General features: G+C 45.5%; 1 protein-coding gene across 2 annotated transcripts in view; it reads right to left on the bottom strand.

The window, feature by feature from the left end:
• Positions 1-6,379: 6,379 nt before the first annotated feature.
• COLGALT1 (collagen beta(1-O)galactosyltransferase 1) overlaps positions 6,380-22,879 on the bottom strand; it is a 31,457-nt gene continuing 14,957 nt past the window's right edge. Inside the window, exons 6-12 of one of the 2 annotated variants that reach the window (XM_084836410.1) lie at positions 22,443-22,562; positions 18,799-18,875; positions 16,671-16,777; positions 15,401-15,533; positions 12,688-12,815; positions 11,154-11,360; positions 6,380-9,711 (exon numbers count right to left, since the gene is read on the bottom strand). In XM_084836410.1, coding sequence (XP_084692536.1) covers positions 9,444-9,711; positions 11,154-11,360; positions 12,688-12,815; positions 15,401-15,533; positions 16,671-16,777; positions 18,799-18,875; positions 22,443-22,562 — 1,040 coding nt within the window. In that variant the 3' untranslated portion in view covers positions 6,380-9,443. Of the gene's footprint in view, positions 9,712-10,676; positions 10,782-11,153; positions 11,361-12,687; positions 12,816-15,400; positions 15,534-16,670; positions 16,778-18,798; positions 18,876-22,442; positions 22,563-22,879 lie in introns of those variants that run through there. The other variant, XM_084836412.1, reaches the window with a different exon arrangement.

Genomic DNA, 22,879 nt, shown 5'->3' on the forward strand with positions numbered 1-22,879 from the left:
TCAGAATTCTGTTTCTTTTTTTAAAAAATAGTAATTATTTTAACATGAGGGCTAATAAACTGAAGCTGAATCCTGGCAAGATAGAAGCCCTGTGGATATTATTTTATCCTATGTTGTATTTTTATTATTCACCGCTCCAGAATCTGTCTAGATGTGGAACAGTATACGAATGCTGTAAATAAATAAATAAATAAATCTCATTACAGTTATTGTCCTGAAGTTTTGTTGGGTTTTGGCGGGAGGTTGCATATTGTGTGATATTAATTGCTTTATTAGAGGGTATATTTCGAAATGGTATAAACCTCATTTGTTCAGGATGTTATTTATTTATTAAATTAATAGCCTGGCTTTCCTCTAGAGAGCTCAGGGGGTGCCATAGATGGTTCTTCTCCCTCCCCATTTATACTCACAACAACCCTATGAGGTAGGCTGGGGGGGAGGAGGAGGAGGAGGAGAGAGAGAGAGAGAGAGAGAGTAACTGGCCCATGGTCACCCAGTGAGTTCCATGGCCAATTGGAGATTTGAACCCAGGTCTCCCCACTCCTAGTTCACACTTCACATCTTCCTACAGTACATTTTAACTTTATTGTTATCATTGTTGTTAAAGCTTTATAATCACATTTTAGAAGGGTTATAGCAGCCTTTCCCAAACCTGGGTTTTCAGCTGTTGTTGGACTACAATTCCCATCATCCCCAGCCAGCAAGGTCAGAGTGTGTGTGTGCATGTGTGTGTGTATGTTCTGCTAGTACAATCATCCTGAACGTGTTTTCCACCATACAATACAAATTATATACATCAATCAATAAGACATTTCTTCTCTGACTCACTTGAATAAGATATGTACATTTTCACAATCACTTAGATATGCATTATATATTTCTTGTGCAAATTCCAAAGTTACCAATAAACAATAGTCTCTTCTTTATATATCCTTAAATTTTATAAATAAGTTGAAATACTGAAAAATAAGATTGAATATTTGGCTACGTTGCTTTATGTCTAGAAAAGGGTGTCCAATTTTTAATGAATTTATCCCCTTTATCATTTTTCTGCAGTTCTGATGTTAATTTTGCCACAATAGCAAAATCTCATATTTTCTCCAACCACTCCTCCCTAAAAGGTGTTATTTGTCCTCGCCACTTTTTTGCATACAATAATATTGCTGCAGCCAACATATAAGCTGTTAATTCCTTATGTCATTGACTAACAAATCCATCCATAAAATTAAGATGAAACAAGGGATCTAATGGAATTTTGTACCCTAATATTTTCTCCATTTTTTTTATTAATCATTCCCAATATTTTTCCCAAGGGACATTCCCACCATAAATTATAAAAGATCTCCTATTCGTTTGTGACATTGCCAACAATTAATTGGATAATGCTTATTTATTTTATTTTAACTGGTGTTATATACCAGCTTGTTATAACTTTATACAGATTTTCTCTGATTAACATGTTTAATGAAAAATTATGGTTCTTACTCCAGAAGCTTCCCCAAATTTCCATTTTAATATTCTTTCCAATACTTTGTGGCCAGTTTATCATATACAATCTTTAACTTGTTCTGGTTCCATTTCAGATTTTAAAAGTGATTTATAAATCTTAGATAATATTCTTTATGCCTTCTCATCAGTCGCTGAAACTCTGTCATATGTCTTAGCTGTTGGTTCAATTTAAGATATTCAGCTATAATTAATAAGATTTGGGGGGAAATTGAACCATTTAATTTCCTTTTTATTTCTGAGTACAATATTATATTATTCCCCCACTCAAAATCCTTATATTATATAAGAATACAGTAGTGTAAGGCTCATTATTAGAGGTCTACCAGACTGATTTTGTTCATTTTTGCTTTAAACTGAAGCTTGAGCAGGGTAGACATGCAGAAAAATTTTGAAATTTCAAAAAGGTTCAAAGCTCGAGCGTTGGGCAGCTCAGGAAGGGAGAGGGATGAGGCAAAGGGGAGGTTAATGCATATGCCCCACACTGTGCATGTATCATGTGACACAATGTGTGCATGCAGGTGTAATAAGGCATACTTCTCTGAGCTCTTAGAGTGCTGGGCCAATGAAACGACAGGCATGGAATGTTGGGAAAGGGGATGAAGAAAAAGTCAATTGGTGATAGAAGAGGGAGAAGAGAAACTGAGGAGAAAGAGCTGAAAGAACACCAGAGGGAGGAGAGAGAGAGAAATCTTACATCACATGTTTTTGGCCTTAAAGTTCAGGAAATGGTTAACAATCTTTTCTAAAGGAACTTTTTTTGTTGTTGTTTTCACCTTTGCTGGTTTATTTGTAGTACATTTATTTTTAAAGTGTAAAGTTGTTCCAGTCGCAAGGGAAATGGGCAAACATATTTTTATCCACTCATTCTCAGACTGCTAGCCCCCATGGCGACACAGGATTTGCACCAATACCAAAAAAGGGTCCGTCTCCCCCCCCCCGGATTTTAAAATGTAAATGGAATGGGGAAAAACCTACACTAAAAATTGTGATATTATATGATGAAAAAAAGAGGGGAACAGGCAGTTCCAAATTTGAAATTGTATTGTATAAGTCAATTATCAAGCATAATGTAGGTTGTAGTCCAATACCATCTGGGGATCCAGATGGCAAGAGGCAATCAGCTTTATCCTGTCCAGGTTTCGCTATCAGTACTATATGTCCAAGCAATATGTTATTTCCATGGCAGATGGGGAGTATGAGGGGGCTTGGCCTTTGCTGGATTTTCCCCTTGAAAATTGGTAGCTTTCTCCTCACTGTCCACTGTTCCTTCTTAAACTCATCACTGCAGAGAACCCCACCCCAATACAGAAAAAGGGAGAGAGGCAGCGAGAGGTATCTGTCTGAACTGCTAGTGAGGTTAACTCTTTTCTAGGTATGACCTAATTACAGCAAGGAGAAGGGGACGGCAGAGGATGAGATGGCTAGATAGCATCACTGATGCAATGGATATGAACTTGAGCACGCTCCGGGAGAGAGCAGAGGACAGGAAGGCCTGGCGTGCTGTGGTCCATGGGGTCACGAAGAGTCGGACACGACTTAACGACTGAACAACAACAAAGCAGGTAGTAGCTGAGCCATCAACATCACACTAAGGGCAACGGCCATCTAGTAAAGTTCATGAGCAAGGCTGGTTAATGAGGAGCTAAGACTTGGATTACGTATAATTGTAAAAACCAAGGAGACAACTAGGATGGAAATTATGAGAAATAGTCTTTATTTGTAATGTCTCTCTTTGTACTGTCACTCACAAACCAGTGGTTTCTTGATTTCCATCACATTCCTCTCCTTCATTTTACATTTAAACATCCACAAGTGGGACCTGCAACAAAATGTTGCAGTATGGAGTGCTCCTGTTCAAAATGCCAGCCAGCCACACCTTCTCCAAGATACTCCATTCCGTCTCCCTTCCCCAACAGGCAGTCAGAATTCCATGCCCACTCAACATGCTCAGTCCTCATCAGCCTGTTTTTGGTTATTGGTTATTTTTACCAATAAGCTTAGCTTAGTATTCCCCCCCCCCCCAAAGATTGTGTTACGAACATTGTCTTCCTATGTTCCTATGTGTAGATGATAATGCAGGTCTTGGCACCTCACTAAGCCCTACTGTGGGCTGCACTATCCTTGGATATTAAGACTTGAACGTTATGAAAGAGCTAAACAAAAGGATGTAATACAGACTAGAAGGTGAATTTCCTAAAGCTGAGTGAGTGAAACAAGGTGAAAGAGAATGCAAGGTTAAGAAAAAGGGCCATAATGCAGGGGGTGGTATATACTAGACAGAATAAAACTGGAACTAATCAAGGAGCTGGTGCAGTGTGTTAAGACCCATGCTGAGTGGAGAAGTGTGCAATGTGTCGGACCAGGCACCATAGATTTTTTTTCTGCTGGGAACCGTGGAGTCATTTGGAGAACTGTGCAATTCAGTTAAGGCTTGTGCAATTTGGCTGACCTGTGAAGAACTGTGTAATCTAACAGGAATTGTGCCACATAGTATGGGAACTTTGGGGGTTGTATTACCTGAAGTGGGAATTGTGCAATTACTTAGGACACATGTGCAAATGATTTTGGGAATCTAGGCGTTTAGCTAGCAATTCCTCCAAGATCAAATATAAGAGAAATAGCGCAGGCCAGAAAACTAGTATCACCTGTATCAACAAAACTAGCAGGATACAGAAGTCACCTTCTCTGGATGATAGGAAACTGGAGCATCGAATGCCAACAGAAAGACACAACCCCTAGAACTCTACCTGGAAGGTACACTAGGTTTGCCAGTATTGGTACTGAAAGCCCTTTATCAGAGATGGGGTACCTGTGGCCCTCCAAATGTTGTTGGAACCCACAATTCAATACTTGTATCTGGAGGACCAGAGGTTCCCAGCCGCTGCTCTAGGCAAATTCTCTGTTCATCTTGGACACGGCTGTTGGTCCTCACTGGTGCCCACCATCAACGGACACTCTCCGGTGTCTTAATGCTCTCTTGTGGCAGTACGCTGGAGTATTTTGGAGGTGGGCATGGTTGGCTGACTGGAACCATGAACAGGAGCACTCTACATTTTATTGCAGTTATGTTGCTGTTGTTTATTCGCTCAGTCGCTTCCGCCTCTTCGTGACTTCATGGACCAGCCCACGCCAGAGCTTCCTGTCGCCCGTCACCACCCCCAGCTCCCCCAAGGTCGAGTCCGTCACCTCCAGAATATCATCCATCCATCTTGCCCTTGGTCGGCCCCTCTTCCTTTTGCCTTCCACTTTCCCTAGCATCAGCATCTTCTCCAGGGCATCCTGTCTTCTCATTACGTGGCCAAAGGACTTCAGTTTTGCCTTTAATATCCTTCCCTCAAGTGAGCAGTCTGGCTTTATTTCCTGGAGGATGGACTGGTTTGATCTTCTTGCAGTCCAAGGCACTCAGAATTTTCCTCCAGCACCACAGTTCAAAAGCATCTATCTTCCTTCGCTCAGCCTTCCTTATGGTCCAGCTCTCGCAGCCATAGGTGACTACGGGGAATACCATTGCTTTAACTATGCGGACCTTTGTTGTCAGTGTGATGTCTCTGCTCCTCACTATTTTATCCAGATTTGTCATTGCTCTCCTCCCAAGAAGTAAACGTCTTCTGATTTCCTGGCTGCAGTCAGCGTCTGCAGTAATCTTTGTGCCTAGAAAGACAAAGACTGTCACTGCCTCCACATTTTCTCCCTCTGTTTGCCAGTTATCAATCAAGCTGGTTGCCACAATCTTGGTTTTTTTGAGGTTTAACTGCAACCCAGCAGTTCAGTTATATTAGCATAAAATTTACTGTCTAATGCAGGGATGGGAAACCTCTGGCCCACAGAGGTCCCCCATCTGGTCCACAAAGGCTTGCAATGCTTTGTACTATAAATTAGGGATGGCGGAGAATTTCTCCCCAAAACTTCGGGGGGCCGAACGCCAACGTGTTCAGCCCCCCGAACAAGTTTCGGGGAGAAATTCTCTGCACCCCCCCGCACCCCCCCCGGGACGGGACTTACCTTTGCCGAATGTCCCTCCCGGCGGCGGGTCCGGCCGGCGGTTCGGCGGGTGTTCGTCCGGGGCAGGAGCGGCAGGCGGTCTTTCGACCGGCTGCTGCCCTCGCCATTCCAATAAAAGAAAAAAAAAAACGCCCCCGTGATAGGCTACGTGACGATTAACGTAGCCTATCACGGCTAGATCTGCAAAGTCAGCTGTGATAGGCTACGTAAATCGTCACGTAGCCTATCACGGGTGACTTTAAAAAAAAAAGCGCGTACGGATAATGGTGGCCCCCATAGGGAGCCACCATTCCCATTCCTTATTTGGTTGCTGTAGTCTACGTAAAGATTTACGTAGACTACAGCGACCAAATAAGGAACGCGAATGGCGGCTCCCTATGGGGGCCGCCATTAGCGTACGCGCTTTTCTTTTTTTAAGTCACCCGTGATAGGCTACGTGACGATTAACGTAGCCTATCACGGCTGACTTTGCAGATCTAGTCGTGATAGGCTACGTTAATCGTCACGTAGCCTATCACAGGGGCGTTTTTTTTAAAAAAAAAAAACTTTTGAGTTCGCGGCCGGGTGAGGCGGGAAGCCTCCCCCCTGGCCTGAATTTCGGCCGGGCGAGGCGGGAAGCCTCCCCCCCGGCCTGAATTTCAGCCGGGTGAGGCGGGAAGCCTCCCCCCCCCCAGCCTGAACTTCGCGGAGGGAGCAGCGAAGCGCCTCCCCCCCACCGCGAACAAGCTTTGAGGACAGGTAAGTGATTTTCGTCCACCCCTACTATAAATATGCAGTTATATGGGGTTTCCAAGATAGTCAATATAGCACTATAATGACCACCAAAATCTGATATTATGGAGAAAAGGCAGACATACTACACAGGACAGCCAGATGATTTTAGTGTATTTGATTGCTCAAAAAGGAAGAAACAGAAAAACATACAGGAGCATTTTAGTTGTATTAACACGACTTGCATATCACTTTCATGATCACAGAAGAAACGGATGCATTTATTTGGTTCTCTTGTTTCAAGATGCTTCACCTCAAACATGACATAGCCCTTTAAAAGCACCAGTATACAGATCCCATTATTAAAACTGAATAAAATGCATTTGGCCTTTTCTTTACTTGCCTCCATATTTCTAATCCGTTAGTATCTTTTTATTAACAAATTTGCAAACCATCATGTGGACTAGAAACTTAAGCCCCTCCCCCATTGAAAGGTAGTACTCACAAGTGCCAAGTCCGAACCTGCTGCACAAACTGCTCCAGGGAGTGCATGGACATGGCTCAAATGCTGGTCACCTCTGGCTAGTTTTGGCCCTATGGGAACTGGGCTCAAATCTCTGCTCAGCCATGGACTCTCATTATGATTCAGCTTGATTTCTGCTGTGGTAAATTAATAGTGCCCCATCCCTTTGAAGTTTTGTAAGAAATTTAGGGTGTAATAGACTGCAAGCCCTACCAAAATTAATGAGAGCCACACAAAAGTTTGTGCGGAATGCCCCAATAACGCATGAAGCAGGGCTTGGTGGCGAGATATGCTTCCTCACTGCATCGAATTCCCACAAGCCATATAGCCAAAGCGAGCCAGCTCTGGTCCTTGGCCTGTCTGTACAGCAGGAAAAAGAGTGAGGTTAGCACAGACTCCCCTGTCCAAAATGACCAGAGACGTAATATCAGTGAGAAGTTCTTCTCCAATCTGTCATGCCCCCATTTTCTTGTAGCTTTCCTTGTATTTTTCAAAGGAAACATTGCAGCCCATCTTAAAATTACAAAGCAGCATAAAAAAATTACCGTATCATCAAAATCACAAACCTAAATCCGGTCTCCGGATAATGGGTTAAAGCTGCTCAAGTCATGGCCAAGTTGCTTCTTCTGGCTATGCCACTGTAATCACCCGAAGCAACGTAATGCAAGGCTGTTCCAAATAGGTGCTTGCAGATCACACACTCGTGCCATGTACCCGCAGATGTGCTGAAGAATAAATGCTTTTGAGAGTGCGCAGTGAACTATTTCTGCCCACAGCCCTGAGAAGATGCATGTTCCTTCAAATCCTTCACAGCAGGAAGGGGAAAGGAGACAAGCGAGATAATGTGGTTAACTCTACAGGGTTATGCAGGAAATGTATATGTGGCATAAGCAGAAGGATGCAGCTAGGCTCCTGCTTTGTCTGCATTTTGTGAATGAGTACAGTCAGAGTCCTGGGGGCAGAAGTGTCACAATCCTGCTATTCTGATGTGGCACCTGCTAGCTGGATTCATACGAGTCAAGAAAAACCGGTGATGGAAGACCTCCATGGATGGTGATCTTCCGCTACAGATTGGCATGTGAATGTCATGTCTGATCAGTTTGTCTCCAGGCCCATCCAGCCGCAACCCCATCCACACAGTGGTGTTATGCATCACACACCATGAGCAAAGCTTGTGGCAAAAATGGACACAGTTATGTCATGTTTCTCTCTCTCTCTCTCTCCCTCTCCCCCTCTCTCTAACACACACACACACACACACACACACACACCCTGCCTCATGAGAGCTGGGTGGTGCTTGCTGACAAAAGCAAGCACAACCACACGTTCTGTGGCATCCCTACCAAGTGTCATGAGAAGTCCAATCCACGGTGTGCATCGTGATGCTATCATGTCCTTCCAGCATGGATGAAAACTACAGCGGCGTCTCCTCTAAAACTCTCCAGTGTATGCTTGCATTCCTCCTCAGATCTCTGCCAGTACCTTGCAACGCTTTCCCTCCTCCTGACTGTGGAAAGAAGCCTCTCCTCACTAATCCCGGTGACCTAAAGACTATTATTCCATTATTATTTTTTAATCGATAAGGAAACATTAAACTCGAATGACATTATAAATCAAAGGTGGTGATGGTGATGGCAGCAGAATTTGCCGTACTTCAGGAGTCTACAAGTGGTCTTAAATCTTTTCAGATCTGGGACCCATCTTTTTAACCCTAACCTGCGATACAAGATACATTTTTGTTTTTAACTATCTGTCTTCCTCCCACCTCCCCCACCCATCTTTTTCTTTTTGCTTAAAAAATAAACTGCTTAGCCAAAATAATCATGGTGGTGGTGGTGGTGCTGTTGCAGGTACAACATAAATCAAGGTTCCAACCCACCAGCTGAAGACCAATGCTATAGATGAGCTTGTCGTAATGTATCAGGGGAGATATACTTCCAGCCCTGCTTTCCGTGGCGGACTACGTCTCCCACCATACATCACAGATTATTGTGAAGTACAACAAACTAGGGCACTTATTTGTTCTTACTGGGCAAGGCAAGACACACACGCTCAGAAAAAAAGTTTGCCACCCCGTAGGAAGATGAGACATTTTTGTCTTTCCATAATCAAAGCACAACTTCAATGTTGCCAAGGCACCAATGAGAGTAAAACCCAGATTCCCCAGAAAGGAGATATGAAGCTGTCCTTGGTAAAAAAAAATTATATAAAAATATCCAAAAAGGCCTCAACTGTACACTGAGAGAGATGGTTTTGTCTGACACAGGGCACTGTGGTGCTAGGGCCTGCTAGTCCGGGCTGCATCTTAGCCCCTTTCTTAAGGACTACCCACCGCCCCCTCCTCCTAGCAGCTGCAGGGTTCCCTGTAGAGTACCGACTATTCAGAGAATAAAACTTCTCTTACACAAATGACTAGGGTAAGGCCTCACCTCTTTCAAAACAGGGGAAGAGAACGGGAGTGATGGAGGCTGGCAGGACTAAGCAAACCCAGCAACTCCCCTTATGAGGTTCCCCCATGCCAGAAGGAGTGGGGGCAACCATTTTGCATCACCACAAAGTTATGATGGAAGATGCGGCGTACAGTGGACCCCCACAGTTAGCATCCAAGATAACCAGCCCATAAACCCTGAGGAAGATAAAAGCCCTCCCCGCGCGCCATGCCTCTCCCTCAGTCCCCTCCGTCCGTGCCCCTGATGGGTCATAGCTCATCGCGGGCTGTGCTGTCAAGAGGGGACTGGAGCACGTCAGTGTTCTTGGCCTTGTTACTCAGCTCCTGCTGCTCCTTCATCTTCTGGGACTTGGCCCGGTCCCAGTCAGTCTTGACGTTCTCGTTGTTCCACACCACGGAGGTCTCGGTGTCGCTGATGTACCCATCGTCGCCCGTGTAGTGCGTTGGGTAGACCAGCAGGGGCTCCACTGAGAAAGCCAGCAAGTTCCGGTCATCAAATTGCTCCATATACTCGGAACTGTGGTGGGAAGGGGAACAAAGGCCACATGAGAAGAGCGGCTTCCTAGGAAAGGTCTATGCTATACCATGGAAATTAGTTTAAATTTAACTGCAGACAACTACAATTCTCAAGATTCAATGGAGGAGGCCATGGCTGAACCTCCTGGCCTCTCCTTTATATCTAAATTCTAATTATGTTTCAGATGGGCTACGAAGATGAAACCTCATAATTTGTGGAGGAGGGTCAATTACAATGAATACACATTCTTTTAAATGTGGGATACATTCCCCATCCCCACATTTAGAGATGGTACCTTTTCCTTTCAGACAGCCTTGCCCAACATGGTACCCTTCATATGTCTAGGACTACAACTCCTATCAGCCCCAGCCAGCACAACAGTAGTGAGGGATTTGCAATCCAAAGCATCTGGAAAGTACCACATTAGGGAAAGCTGATTTAGGAGCTCCTGTACAATGATCTTGTCTGCTGCTACAACTTTCTCCACTCCCATCTCGCCTATAAGGCAATGATGGGGAAAATGCAGCCCTCCAGATCTTGTTGGACTGCAACTTCAGTCATCCCTCACCACTGGCTATGTTGGCTAGCGCTGATGGAAACTGCAGTCCAACAACATCTGGAGGGCCACATGTTCCCTGCTACTGCTACAAGGGGCAAGTTTCCCCAGTGTGTAGGTAGTTTCTCACATTATTTTCCTGTTAAGGGAATCTGGAATTTTCTACGCTGCTCCTTGGGCAGGTGCCGTGTTCTTGAAACAGCTAGATTCTTCCAGCATTAAAACGTTAGGAGTGAGAGCATACCCTATGTTTAAGGCCACCCAGTCAAAAGTTACACAAGATTCTACACTGATTTCTAATTTCTCAAACAATACAGCAGTCTAACCACACACAGGGAAATCCACCACAACTGGCCATTATTCTTGGCTGCAGAGAAATGGTGTAGCCAGAGAACGCAGAAAAGCTCACCAGTATGACATAATGTAAGGGAACACAAGAGAGCAGAAATTATTTCCCCAGACTGGGGGCAAAGCAGGAAAAACAGAAAGAGCTAAATCACTCTAAGAACAGCATCTGCAGATGAGACAAAAGCAGAGCATTAGTTAATGCCCAAACTAAAATGGAGGTGCACATGAACACCGGAGGTTTTGAAACTAGATTTGCTTAACAAGGTGATGGAAGCGGTCCCTCTGAACCTACCACCCTTCTGGCCAGCTCAACCCACGAAGCTGCACCTCCCTACCTGCCTGCAAATGAGAACGGCCTACAACTTCAACCTGAGGGAACATAGCGGGGAGGGAATTTCCCGTTTTCTTTGCTTTAGGAAGCCACATCTCATGTGCCAAAGATACACTAATAACGAAAGCCCCCCTGCAAGCCTTCCTGGCTGTGGCAACATGTCCCCTTTCCTCTTGCCCTCCCAGGAGTCGCAAAGGCCAGCCTTACACAGGGTGTTTGTTGAACATGACAGGCAGGAACTCATCCACAGGCAACATCTTGGAGAGCGGCTTGGCCTCCAAGAGCTTCTTTGCACCCTGGAGGGAGATGACGTAGGCCAACGTCCAGTAGGAGTAGTCGGCTTCCACCAGGTTGCGGACATGGGGCACGGCTTTCTCGGGATGCTCCACCTGCATGCGCTTTCGGCCAATGTAGCTAGAGGGAGACAGAGAGGAAAGAGCAATGGGCACTCCTTAGAGGAGCTCCAACACAGTTGTGTTTAAAGAGACAACCAGATACTACGCAGCAGCAACATGAAGCTCCTTTTGAGAGATCGCTTGACCTGCTTATGTGAAATTCCTGTGAGCCCATCTTAAGTTCTTCCTGAGGATCACTTGTGAGCATATAGTCTGACTATATTGTGTTTGATAATGTGAGAACCATATTTATTTATTTATTTATTTATTTATTACATTTATATCCTACTGTTTTTCCTCCTTAAGGAACTGAAGGAGGCGGACATAATCCTCCTCCTCTCCATTTTATCCTCACAACAACAACCCTTGGAGTAGGTTGGGTTGAGAGTCTGTGACCAGCCCAAAGCCACCCAATGAGCTTCCATGGCCAAGTGGGGACTAGAACCCGGATCTCCAACACTCTCGCCACTACACCACACTGGCTCTCAAGTGATCTTTGGTTGTTATTCCTCCCTAATTTTATTTTATACTTTAATAATTCTTAAATGGTAATTTCCTACTACTGTCCCTGTGTTTTATATGATTTAATATACTTTGTAATCCACTTAATAAATGAAATTCATACACCCCATAATGACATTATGGGCCATCACTACCACCACACCCCTAATGAGAAACCAGTCCTGGTGATCTTATTATTTTATGCATAAAGTAATTTTTTTAAATTTCACTGATGTAATTTGTTTTATCATCAGACAGTCAGCCACTGCGAGTGGTCATTGCATGAAAAGTGGGTTATAAATGTCATAAGTAAAGAAGTCCCATTTTATTTCAATAAATCCCATTTATTTCAATGAGACTCAATGCCAATTAAGTATGCCCAGGCTGTCACCTACGTATACACAGCACTTTTTTTCTGAAGGGTCAGAACATTTCACATCCATGATCTCACCAATACTTACAACAACCCCACAGTCCCCATGTGTGACTGAGATTATAAGCTTGCTTGGGCCACTCAGCGAGTTCATGGCTTAGATCTTAGATCTGAGCAGTGGATTTGGTTTCTCTCTACCAGCTGGTGCTTTTAATCACTAATATACATGCCTTCGCCATAAGGAACCAGCTGCAATTTCCCCCACACATGCTTTTCGCCAGCTTACTCATTCCCCCCACCACCCATATTACAGATTTGCATGTATATTCATGTGTGTGTGTGTGTGTGTGTGTGTGTGTCTGCCTGATGTGCTGCTGTTTGGGAAATCCCAAATCAAGATTCATTTTCCACTGGGGGATGTTTCTGCCAAGAGTTCCCAGCTAACTGCAATGCCAACACTTTCCTCACTCACATCAAATCCCAGTCCAGGCCCTCCTCTTCCAAGTCGTACATAAGGTTCATCATGCGCCGTTTAAAAAAGATCTCAAAGCGCAGGTCATCCTCAAACACCACCGACATCTCCAGGCCTCTCTCAACAACCTGGTAAAAAAGCAAACACATCACTCACCAGTTTTCTCTTTAAAGAATATCAATATTTTGATGCTGCCTTTCCTCCAAGACCCCCAAGTAGCTTAATCCAATCAGCTGCTCTTTCACCTTCTCCTTATTCCCCTTTTCCATTTTCCAACATCACCGTGTTGCTCCTGATGTCTGGCCATTTTAAACCCCACCCACCCCAAAGCCCCCTTTCTGTTGCAACTCACACTACCAAGTTGCCCAACAGGCTGGCCTCTGTAACTCATCAATTCCTAGACCCAGATAGTGTGCACTCTGCACAAAACAAAAACTAAAGCTCCACGTTGCACAATCTAAGAGAAGCGGAATTCTGTGACCTTTATAAATTGTGCAGATTGAATATATTTCCCCAATTCCTCTTATTTTGCACATTTTTATCCTGCACTTTCTACTCTTTTGCATACCTTAGTCAGAGTTTGCTAGTCATGGAGAGGGGCAAAAAGCCATGCTGAAGAGAGACCCCCAACAACTTGCACCCAAAATGGCTCAAAACTTTTAAAAGAGAAAAGAAAAACTAGGATTCTCAGGAAGCAGAATACTGTGCCCAATGTCACTTTCTGTGCTACTGTCTGCATTCTTGCAGCATCCACACAATCTTATCCTATATCATCCTTTAATGCTGAGGGTGAAAGGTGCCAGTGTGAACTACGTGCAGCTCTGTTTGCTTGTGGAGCAGATGAGCAAAAGTGGCATTCAGATTTGAGTGGTAAATATCCCCTAAAGGCCCTTTTCCTTTCATTTGTATGTCTCCACACCATGAACAACGATTTCCATCTTGTAGCCGATGTAATAATTGGGCATGCCCAACAGATGGCAGCACACACTATGAAATGTAAGGAAAGCCAGCTAGGGAAGGCGGAGAATTTCTCCCCGAATCTTCGGGGGGCTGAGCGCCAACACATTCGGCCCCCCGAAATCAGCGGTGAAATTCTCCGCCACCCCCCACGCCACCCCCCCGGGATGGGACATACCATAGCCGAATGTCCCTCCCGGCGGCGGGTCCCAGCGGTGGTTCGGCGGGCTTTCAGCGGGGGCGGGAGCTGGTCTTTCGACCGGCTGCTGCCGCCGCCATTACAACTGAAGTAAAAAAAAAAAAACCCCGTGATAGGCTACGTAACGATTTACGCAGCCTATCACGGCTAGACTTGCAAAGTCAGCCGTGATAGGCTACGTTAATCATTACGTAGCCTATCACGGGTGACTTTGGAAAAAAAATAAAGCGTGTATGCAAATGGCGGCCCCCATGGGGGCCGCCATTTGCGTACGCGCTTTTTTTTTTTTCCAAAGTCACCCGTGATAGGCTGCGTAAATCATTACGTAGCCTATCATGGGGTCTTTCTTTTTTTTTTACTTTCGTAGTTCGCGGCCAGGGAGACGGGGCGCTTCTCCCCAGCCTGAATTTCGGCCGGGCGAGGCGGGAAGCCTCCCCCTCTCGCCTGAACTTCGGGGGGAGAAGCGAAGCACCTCCCCCCCACCGCGAAGCAAGCTGCGAGACCAGCTAAGTGACTTTCGTACATCCCTAAAGCCAGCCAGGCCCTGGGGAGTAGCTCCTGTGCATTCATTTATCCTTCACGCTGTTTTGGCAGACTGCAAGTAAGAATGACCACACAGTAGACCCGAAGTCTGGCTCTCTTGCCAAATAAAGCCAACATCTCAGTAGTGCCAGTACATCAGGGCCACCTCTGGAAACAAGGAATTCTGTGTAACACTAAAGCTCCCATGTTTCTGCACTGATTGAAAAAAGCCCAATAAATGGTACTGCTTCACCTCCTTTTATATTTTTTTTTTTTTCATCTCTTGGACTGACAGGACAACTGTTACCCATACTGAGCAATTTTCACCCATTCCAGGAAAAAACTGAGCCCCAAATTATCCAGAGGCTCTTTTAAACACTTGCAAGTCAGACTCTAAAGCAAGATACAGCTAAGTTCATGCATTACATTCTCTGCCTCTCCTGGATATATCTCAGAGTTCATGTGAATGGTCTACTCCTGGGGGCAGCGGGGGTGGGAGATACGTGAAACTGTGCAGATTAGAGACAGGACTACATGTACTCTGCATTTTAAAAAACCCATCAATCAAAATTCTGAAGCTTGCTAACCTGCATTCTGAAACAGGAGAAGCTAAATTCTGCAAACTGTATGAATTATGTAATTTAAGCACCTTTGCGTGAGTCCCTTATTTTACATAATTATTCTGCTTCCACTAGACATGGGGAGAGGCAAGGAATGAGGCATGGCACTGAAACCCCACCCTCTTAATGGAAATCCTAGTGAGAACTCCCACCCCTAGGTTTTGAGATTTCACCAGGCATTGGCTATATAGTTGTACACCGAACCATGAGGACTAGAAACTTTCTTTCTTTGTAAATGAAAGCGGAGATTCTTAGGAAGCTGAATTATGCGCCCACTACAACATCCTACTGTTTTAACTGTGCTTGGGCAGAACCACAGCTTACACACACAACACTATTTGGGTAGAGTTTTAGGGTAACTGAACATATGAAAAGACAGCCTGTATCTTTCTTTAACATGATGACCATCACTTACCTCTTGCCAAACTTTATAGTGGCTGAGGAAACAACCCAATTCACCCTTGGTGAGTGGACGCCCATGGTACGGGTCTTTGTAACCTGGCAACATCTTGATGCCCATGGCTTCCACTTGGCTGCTGTTCATTGCTCTGAGAACAAACAGAATGAAAAAAGTGAGGGAGGATAGCCAGGAGGAGGCATGTTATTCGGGAGCGCGGGGGGTGAGAGGGACACCGTCTAACTCAGCCATCCCCAAACTGGCACCCTTCAGAAGTTTTGGACTACAATTCCCATCAGCACCAAACAGCATGGCCAAGGGATGATAGGACACATAGTCCTAAATATCTGGAGAGCACCAGGTTGGGGAAGTCTGATCTAGCTCAATTCCCACCTTTGCCAAAGACAAGCAGTGCGAGCTAGGGTGCCAAATAATGTATTTTTTTAAAAGAGACAAAGCAGTTATCCTTGTATAATTCAACTTCAACTGCTGCAGAAGCTTCCAGCCAGCATAGAAGGGTGGTGGGGAGGTTCTGAGCAGAATGAAAATGCAACTAGATCTCAGAGCAAAGCTCTGTGCAACTCGAAAGCCTGTGTATCTCTACACCAACTGGAATTGGTCCAAGATTTTACTTCACCTTTTTCTTCCTTTCTGTGACCAATTTGGCAACTGCTGTTTGTACACAGCCTAGACGTGGATTCCTAACAGCAGAGATTCCTCCAGGGGGCGGAGCCTGGCTGGAGGAACCCAAGGAGGCTCCACGGGCCAGACGTGGAACCTCCACAAGCCAAGTTAGGCCCACAGGCCAGAGGTTCTGCATCCCTGGCCTACAGCAGGTCAATTCATCTTCTGCTGTCTGTAAGGAAAGATTCAATCACCCAAGACAGGAACAGAGAAAGTTGCGTTATACCAGATCAAACAATTTGTCCATCTAACCCAGAATTTGTCTCCTCTGATCAGGGGCAGCTCTCCAAGGGCTTAGGCAGAGAGAGGTCTGTCACATCTTCTGCTACCCAAGATCCTTTTCTCCAGAGATGCCAAAGGCTGAACCAAAGCATGCACTTACCCCCTAAACTACAGCCCCTCCTCATAGATACGGCGAAGGTTAAGAGTGTGCGCAGTCCATTAAAACAGGGTTCGGGCCACAAGCCTGGCTGATACTCCCTATCGGAATGACCAAGGCCCACGGCCCCTCTTGCACTCTGAGGGTGCATGGCCCCAGACAGCTGCTTCCCTTCCTCGGGCACTATCCCCTATCCAGGGGCAGCATTGCCTTGGTGAGACTCACTTCCCATCCACAGCCTCAATGACTTTGCAGTCAATCTCCTGCTCATACAGGGCCTGCAGCATCCGCTCTCGGCGATCCACCCGGCGCTTCAGGTTGATCATGAAGACCTGAAAAAGGAAGGAATGTGGCAGCCAGAAATATCACAGGGAAGGCCTGTGTGGGGCACGAATGCAGCCCTACATTGCCAATGCCAGGCCTCGCCTATACTCGCAGCAGGATGAGGTGGTACAGCCCTGAGACAAGGGAATGGACTCCTATCACTTCAGACTGCGGGCGGGAGGTACTTGTTTCTGAATACTCCCATGCAAGTAGAAAACTTGCAAAGAGCCCTGCAGATAGAAAACTAGCAAAGCGGGCAGGCGTTATTTATTTATGCATTAGTAATACTTAACATACCACTGAATATAATAAACTCTCTAAGCAGTTCACATATAAATATTAAAAGTCACATTTAAATAGGCTATGAAAAACAAGTTCAGCTGCAGTAACAATACAAATCACATTTATATTAGACTATTACAAACCATCCCAATACAGTAACAATAAAAGGAACAGTCAGATGTTAGTAGGCTGGACTGGAGCCTTCCTGGCACACTGGGAGTTTCTTCTACGCAGCAACCTTTCAAAAATGAGATCTCCCCCGCCCCCCACAACTGCAGTCAAAAGTGGTGGTAGTCATCACCACCATCAAAGTATTTATATCTTCAGCCAAGGCTCCCAGAGCAGCTTGCAAAGATCAGAAATAAGACAGCCCCTGCCCGCAGGCTTACCAGTCTAAAAGACACAGCACAAAAGGAAAGGGCATTAAGAGGGAAGAGGAAAAAAGAAAATTCAGGCACTAGATTCTCAGTTGCATTCGTGGAGTGCGATCTAAACACAAGGGAAGGGCTGCTGCTTCCTGTCCCTCCTTTGGTAGAGTCCAGTCCACTCTACCATCTCATTCTGTGGCCTGGGTAGACCGGGGCTCATATTTAGACAGTTCCCAAAGGCATCCCATGCCAGGAGAACCATCTGCATAGATTTTAGGCAGCAGGACAGCACAAGGCAGGGGCTCCTAAGGCCAAAGAACTGGGGCAGCCGGCACCTCCATTTTCAGAGCTATTGAACAAAGCCTCCTCAGAGCTCAAATAGTGACAAGTGCTCAAAGGAGCACTCCACCAACCTTGACAGAAGGGAAATGGACTGGACGGTCATGTAACTAATATCCAGGGAAGCATCTGCAGCTAATAATAATTATGATGCCTCGCCCTGTGGAAGTGAGAGGTCTAATTCTGGTATTTATTACCAGCCCACTGTCACCACTGGAAGAATTTTCCTCCTGTCGCCCTGCGCCCTCAAGAATACCAGGGCACCTATGCTGCTGCTCTGTAAAATGCCAGCTCCAGCTCAGGTGGGTGTTGAGCTCCACAAAGCCCCACTGGATAAGCATCCATGGGCGGCAGCCAATGCTGCCACCACACTCCCGCTCATTTTGTTGCGCAAGCGGGACCTGCTACTCGCACAACAGAAAGAAGCGGTTCAAAAAGCAGCCCTGGAAACAAGGGGAAATGCTCATTTCCGGATCATGACAGGTCAGCGGAGTTTCCTTCTGCAAGCTCCGCTGACCTGCCCTGGCTTGGAAACAAGCATTTCTGCTTGTTTCCGGCTGCTCCTGGAACCACTAATTTCCCGTATTGGTAGTGGTGGGTACCGCTAGTGCAAGGGATGGATTGGATGCTGCCCCTGGGTTTATTTTCTTATCTAGTAATAGCAATTCACTCTCTTGAAGAGCCAAGGAAGATAATAAGACCTCTTCCAGCACAAAGACCTCTAACTCCTCTCTCTCTCGCTCCCGAGATTCCAACTGTCATAACTGATCTCGGAACCCCACCGACCAATCCCAACTCAGCAAAGAAGCCCAATCACCACAGACTTCTACTACCAGTACAGCTAATCCCAGCAATGACTATAACCTGCTGAACCTTCAGAAAAAACGTTTCCCCTATTTCACCACAATAATATTTTGCATCAAGGTAATCCAAACTCAGTGTTCTCAGAGCTGATTTTGTGGCCTAGACTATGTAAATGCAGCACAATGTGCATGCATTTGCTTATTTTTCATTATTTATCATAAGCCTTTATTCCTCACCTCATCAAATCCCATCTTGTCTGGGACTTTGGGAGGCACAGAGAGGTATCGGGAAGGTTTTACTGGAGGGTTCTTAACTGTAGAGAAAGACAACATGGAGTTGTATGGTGAGACACATGACCTCTTCCAGGTTTTTTAAAGAACAGGCACACTTTATGATCAGCTGCTCCCACGTTCTTTGCTTAGCATCAGACATAATGCGAGCAGACAAAAATGTTAATCATTCCCCATAAATAACAACTACATCAAGCAGTCCCTGAGCCATATCATCAGATGGATTTGAAAATGGGTTTTTTTCCTTAGCAAAATGTACTTTTAACTATTTGGAACCCAGGAATGAAGTTCACTACCTTTGGTTTTATAATAGGCTTGTAAAAAGACACTTGCCTGGTTGTCTGTAGTGACTAAATAGCATCTCCAGGCAACCACTGCAGAGAAGCTTTACAAAAGTTGACTCTTTTCTTTCTTCCTTTTTAACCACAAATGACTAACATAGGTGTCTGTGGACTAGTATATTTTAAAAATTATTTTATTTCAGTTTTAACCCATCCATCCTCCAATGATTTACAGTCTCCTCTCCCCTGTCACCTGCCCAATTTCCCCCCTCTCAGATTAGAGACAGGGATTGGCCCCAGATCTCCCAGAGATGCATGGCCAAATGGAAATTCGAACTTTGATCTCTACACCAGGCTGGCTTTCAATATGAGGTAGAAACTTCCATGGACTTTTTCTGCAAGGCACATTACTTTCACAAAAAGAAAAAAGCATGCAGTATCAAAAATGTTCCCTGCACCACCACCACCACCCCCCAAAGCAAAGAGGCAGACCTCAAACTGCTGCCGGCTGGAGTATTTTAAAAAGTACATTGTCCAATGCTTTTTAGCAAAATACCTCCCTCAAGCTTTGGGTTTGCCTGTTTCAAAAAAGTACTCCCTTCACTCAGGCTTTCCCCCCTTACCTATTACTTTCACCACATGGCTCTTTTGTCCCCGTTCCTCATAGCTATATTCTATGAGGGGCTTGGGACAATTTTCATTCAAATCTGCGTGGGCAATAATCTGTCCAACAGCAAATTTAAGATTCTCCTTTTGTGTGAATGCTCTGCTGAGTATTTGCATTCAATAGATGCATGGAAGTAGAGATGCTTATTTCGCCCTACCAAACAGAGAGGTTTGAAGAAAGACCTGAAGGGGGGTGGGGTGGGGTAGGGGATTCACCACACCGTGTTATCTCTTGTTTTTGAGCGCTAATGTACTCAGTCACTAGGTGGTGCTACTTTGCCCAAGGCTAATGCTGTGTTCTGTCAATCATCATCACCCACCCACTTTTTTCCATTCAGAGAGGCTGCAATTTTTAAAAAGAGAACCCAGTTGTTTCCTAGTGCCATACATTTAGGCTCAATAATGCCTGAAACAAATAAATGTGGTCTGCTGTGATGGAGAGCAGAAAAAAACAAGTTTTGTTTTCCAAAGGCATTTGTCTCAAGAAGAGATTCAAACGTTTAAAGGGATAAACATTTTCTCCCTAATACGTTAGTAGTCCTGATACAGAAAGATTTGCACATGGGGAAGCTTTCATACAGCCAACCCTAGGGGCATTCTGAGATGGTACAGTCCCATGCAAGAACTGTACCACTTCAGAAACAGCATACTTGAATGGGCTCTTGGCTCTCGAGCTTACTATGCTGAAAAGCCACCTGCTATTTCCAGACACTATGCATTCTAAAAAAAAATAACAAAGAGGCGGGGACAGTAAATGGCTTGCCACATGGAACACATCTTTCAGTCTGAAAAACAAGGCAGTTGTTGACGAAAGCTGGTTGCACTCTCACTGAGCTCTCCTACCTTCCATGTTGGCTACATTTTCAAAGCAGTGACCGTTTCCCCTTTAAGGGCAGTTGGATTTAGTAAAAGGATCTTTGTGCAGCTGCGATCCAGACAAAGAGCGGCTGTGAAGCATGCCCAAGAGACAGAGTCCAGCAAACTCCTTCAGAGCCCGAAGGAGGCTGGACGCCCACACAGGCCCCTTTGATACAGGGGCCATTCCGAAAGGTTCAGCACAGTGCACATGAGACTGATCCAGTCGCCCTGAATTGGGAAACCAGGGAAAAACAGCTCTGGCCACCCTTACAACGCTGCTGACTGTTCTGCGATTTCAATGGCCCTCTTACAGAGCACCCCTATACATGTCTACTCAGAAGTAGGTCCTATTGATTTCAGTGAGGCTTACTCCCAGGTAGGTGGGCATAGGAGTGCAGCCAATTTATTTGTTTAGTTTATTTGTTACATTGATACCCTCCCTTTCCTCCAAGGAGTGTACACAATCCTCCATTTTATCCTCACAACAACCCTGTGAGGTAGGTTAGGCTGACATTCAGCAACTGGCCCAAAGTCACACAGTGAGCTTCATGGCAAAGTGGGGACTAGAATCCAGCTCTCCCCAGTCCTTAGCCCAACCCTTTCAACACTACACCAGACTGGCTCTCCTAAATTTACAAAGACCTTTGATATCTATATGTACTGCCCCCTAGGAGGTAGGTCATGCATATTTCCACTTTAGAGACAGGGAACTGAGGTCAAGAGATGGAGATTTGCCCAAGCTGGCACAGTGATTCTGAGGCAGGGGAGAACAGAAAAATAGTCCTGCTGGATCAGACTAGGGTCCATCTAGCCCAGGACTCCTAGTAATTTGTTTCCAGCAGTGGCCAGATAGATGCTTCTGGGCAGCCACAAGCCAAGCATAAACAGAACAGCAGCACCCCCCCCTGCAACTAGTATTCGGAAGCATACTGTGTCTGAACCCACCATAGCATAACAACAGAAAGGCTCGAATCACACGACACGACAAGCCAGAGTACAAGCTGAGTATGGATTGTCATTGAATTGTGGGTTGTTGTGTTTGTGTAAACCCAGCCGTGCTAAAAAACCATGGCTCGTTAGCCACAAACAACCCACAGTTCACAACCAAACAACGAACCATGGCTTCTTTTCGTGGGTTGTTCATAGTTAACAAACCATGGTTTGTTCGCACAGCTGGGTTCACACAACCCACAATTCAACGACAACCCATGCTCAACCCAAAACGTGGCTTGTTGTGTCATGCAAACCCAGCCAAAGAGGAGACCACCCAAATAACTTCCAACTCGCTAGCCACAGAGCATAAGAACATAGGAAGCTGCCTTATCCTGAGTCAGACCATTGATTCACAGGCACATTTGAAGCGTCTATTGAAATCTCACATGCCAAAGGAGTGGCAGAGTCAGATTTCCAGTAGTAGCTGGTGGAGTGTATAGCTCTCTCTCTTTCCTTGCCTAGCACAGTAAGATAAATCATGAAATCTTGCTCAGTTTGCATACATCAGCCTTCCCAAATCTGGCGCCCCCCCAATGTGTTTAACTACAACTCCCATCATCCTCAGCCACTTGACCACATTGGCAGGGGCGATGGGAGTTGTAGTCCAACATATCTGGTGGGCGCCACGTTGGGGAAGATTGGCATACATAGATATGGGTCACACAACGCAGCTTTTATTGGTGCAGAATCTGAATTGTTCAGATGCCAAATCTTTATTTTAGCTCAGAGGTTTTTTAAAAAGCGTGCAACAGCCTCACTCCCTTCTGACCACGCATCGCTTAGCGCACTCACCCATGACCTCCAGCTGCACATGCATGAAACTCTCCACTTCGTCGCGCAGGGTGCTGTGGGATCGCAGAGGCACAGGTAGGAAGCCATACACCTCTTTGTTGCACACGTACATCTGAACTTCTAAACAAACAAGGAGGGACACACACAGAGTGAGCACACAAGAACAGAATGGTACTGGGCAACAACAGATCCCTCTGTCCCTCTCCTTGCCAGGCCAGAGAGCCTCGGCCAATATGATGTTTCACCTCCATGCAAGTGAACATGGGCACACTCTTGACTAGAGATTAAAGTGCATGCAGCTGGTCATGCGATGGTCCCACATCCTGCTCACAGGTTTAGGTGGGTGACCAATTAAACCACCATGAAGCCTGTATTGTCAGGGCTATGTGCAAGACACAATTCCAAAGGAGCACAAGATGTGGGGTGTAGAAAGTAGC

Source organism: Heloderma suspectum, chromosome 2 (assembly GCF_057233095.1).
Source record: "Heloderma suspectum isolate Gila_16-S chromosome 2, 16-S_ref, whole genome shotgun sequence".
Lineage (NCBI taxonomy): Eukaryota > Metazoa > Chordata > Lepidosauria > Squamata > Helodermatidae > Heloderma > Heloderma suspectum.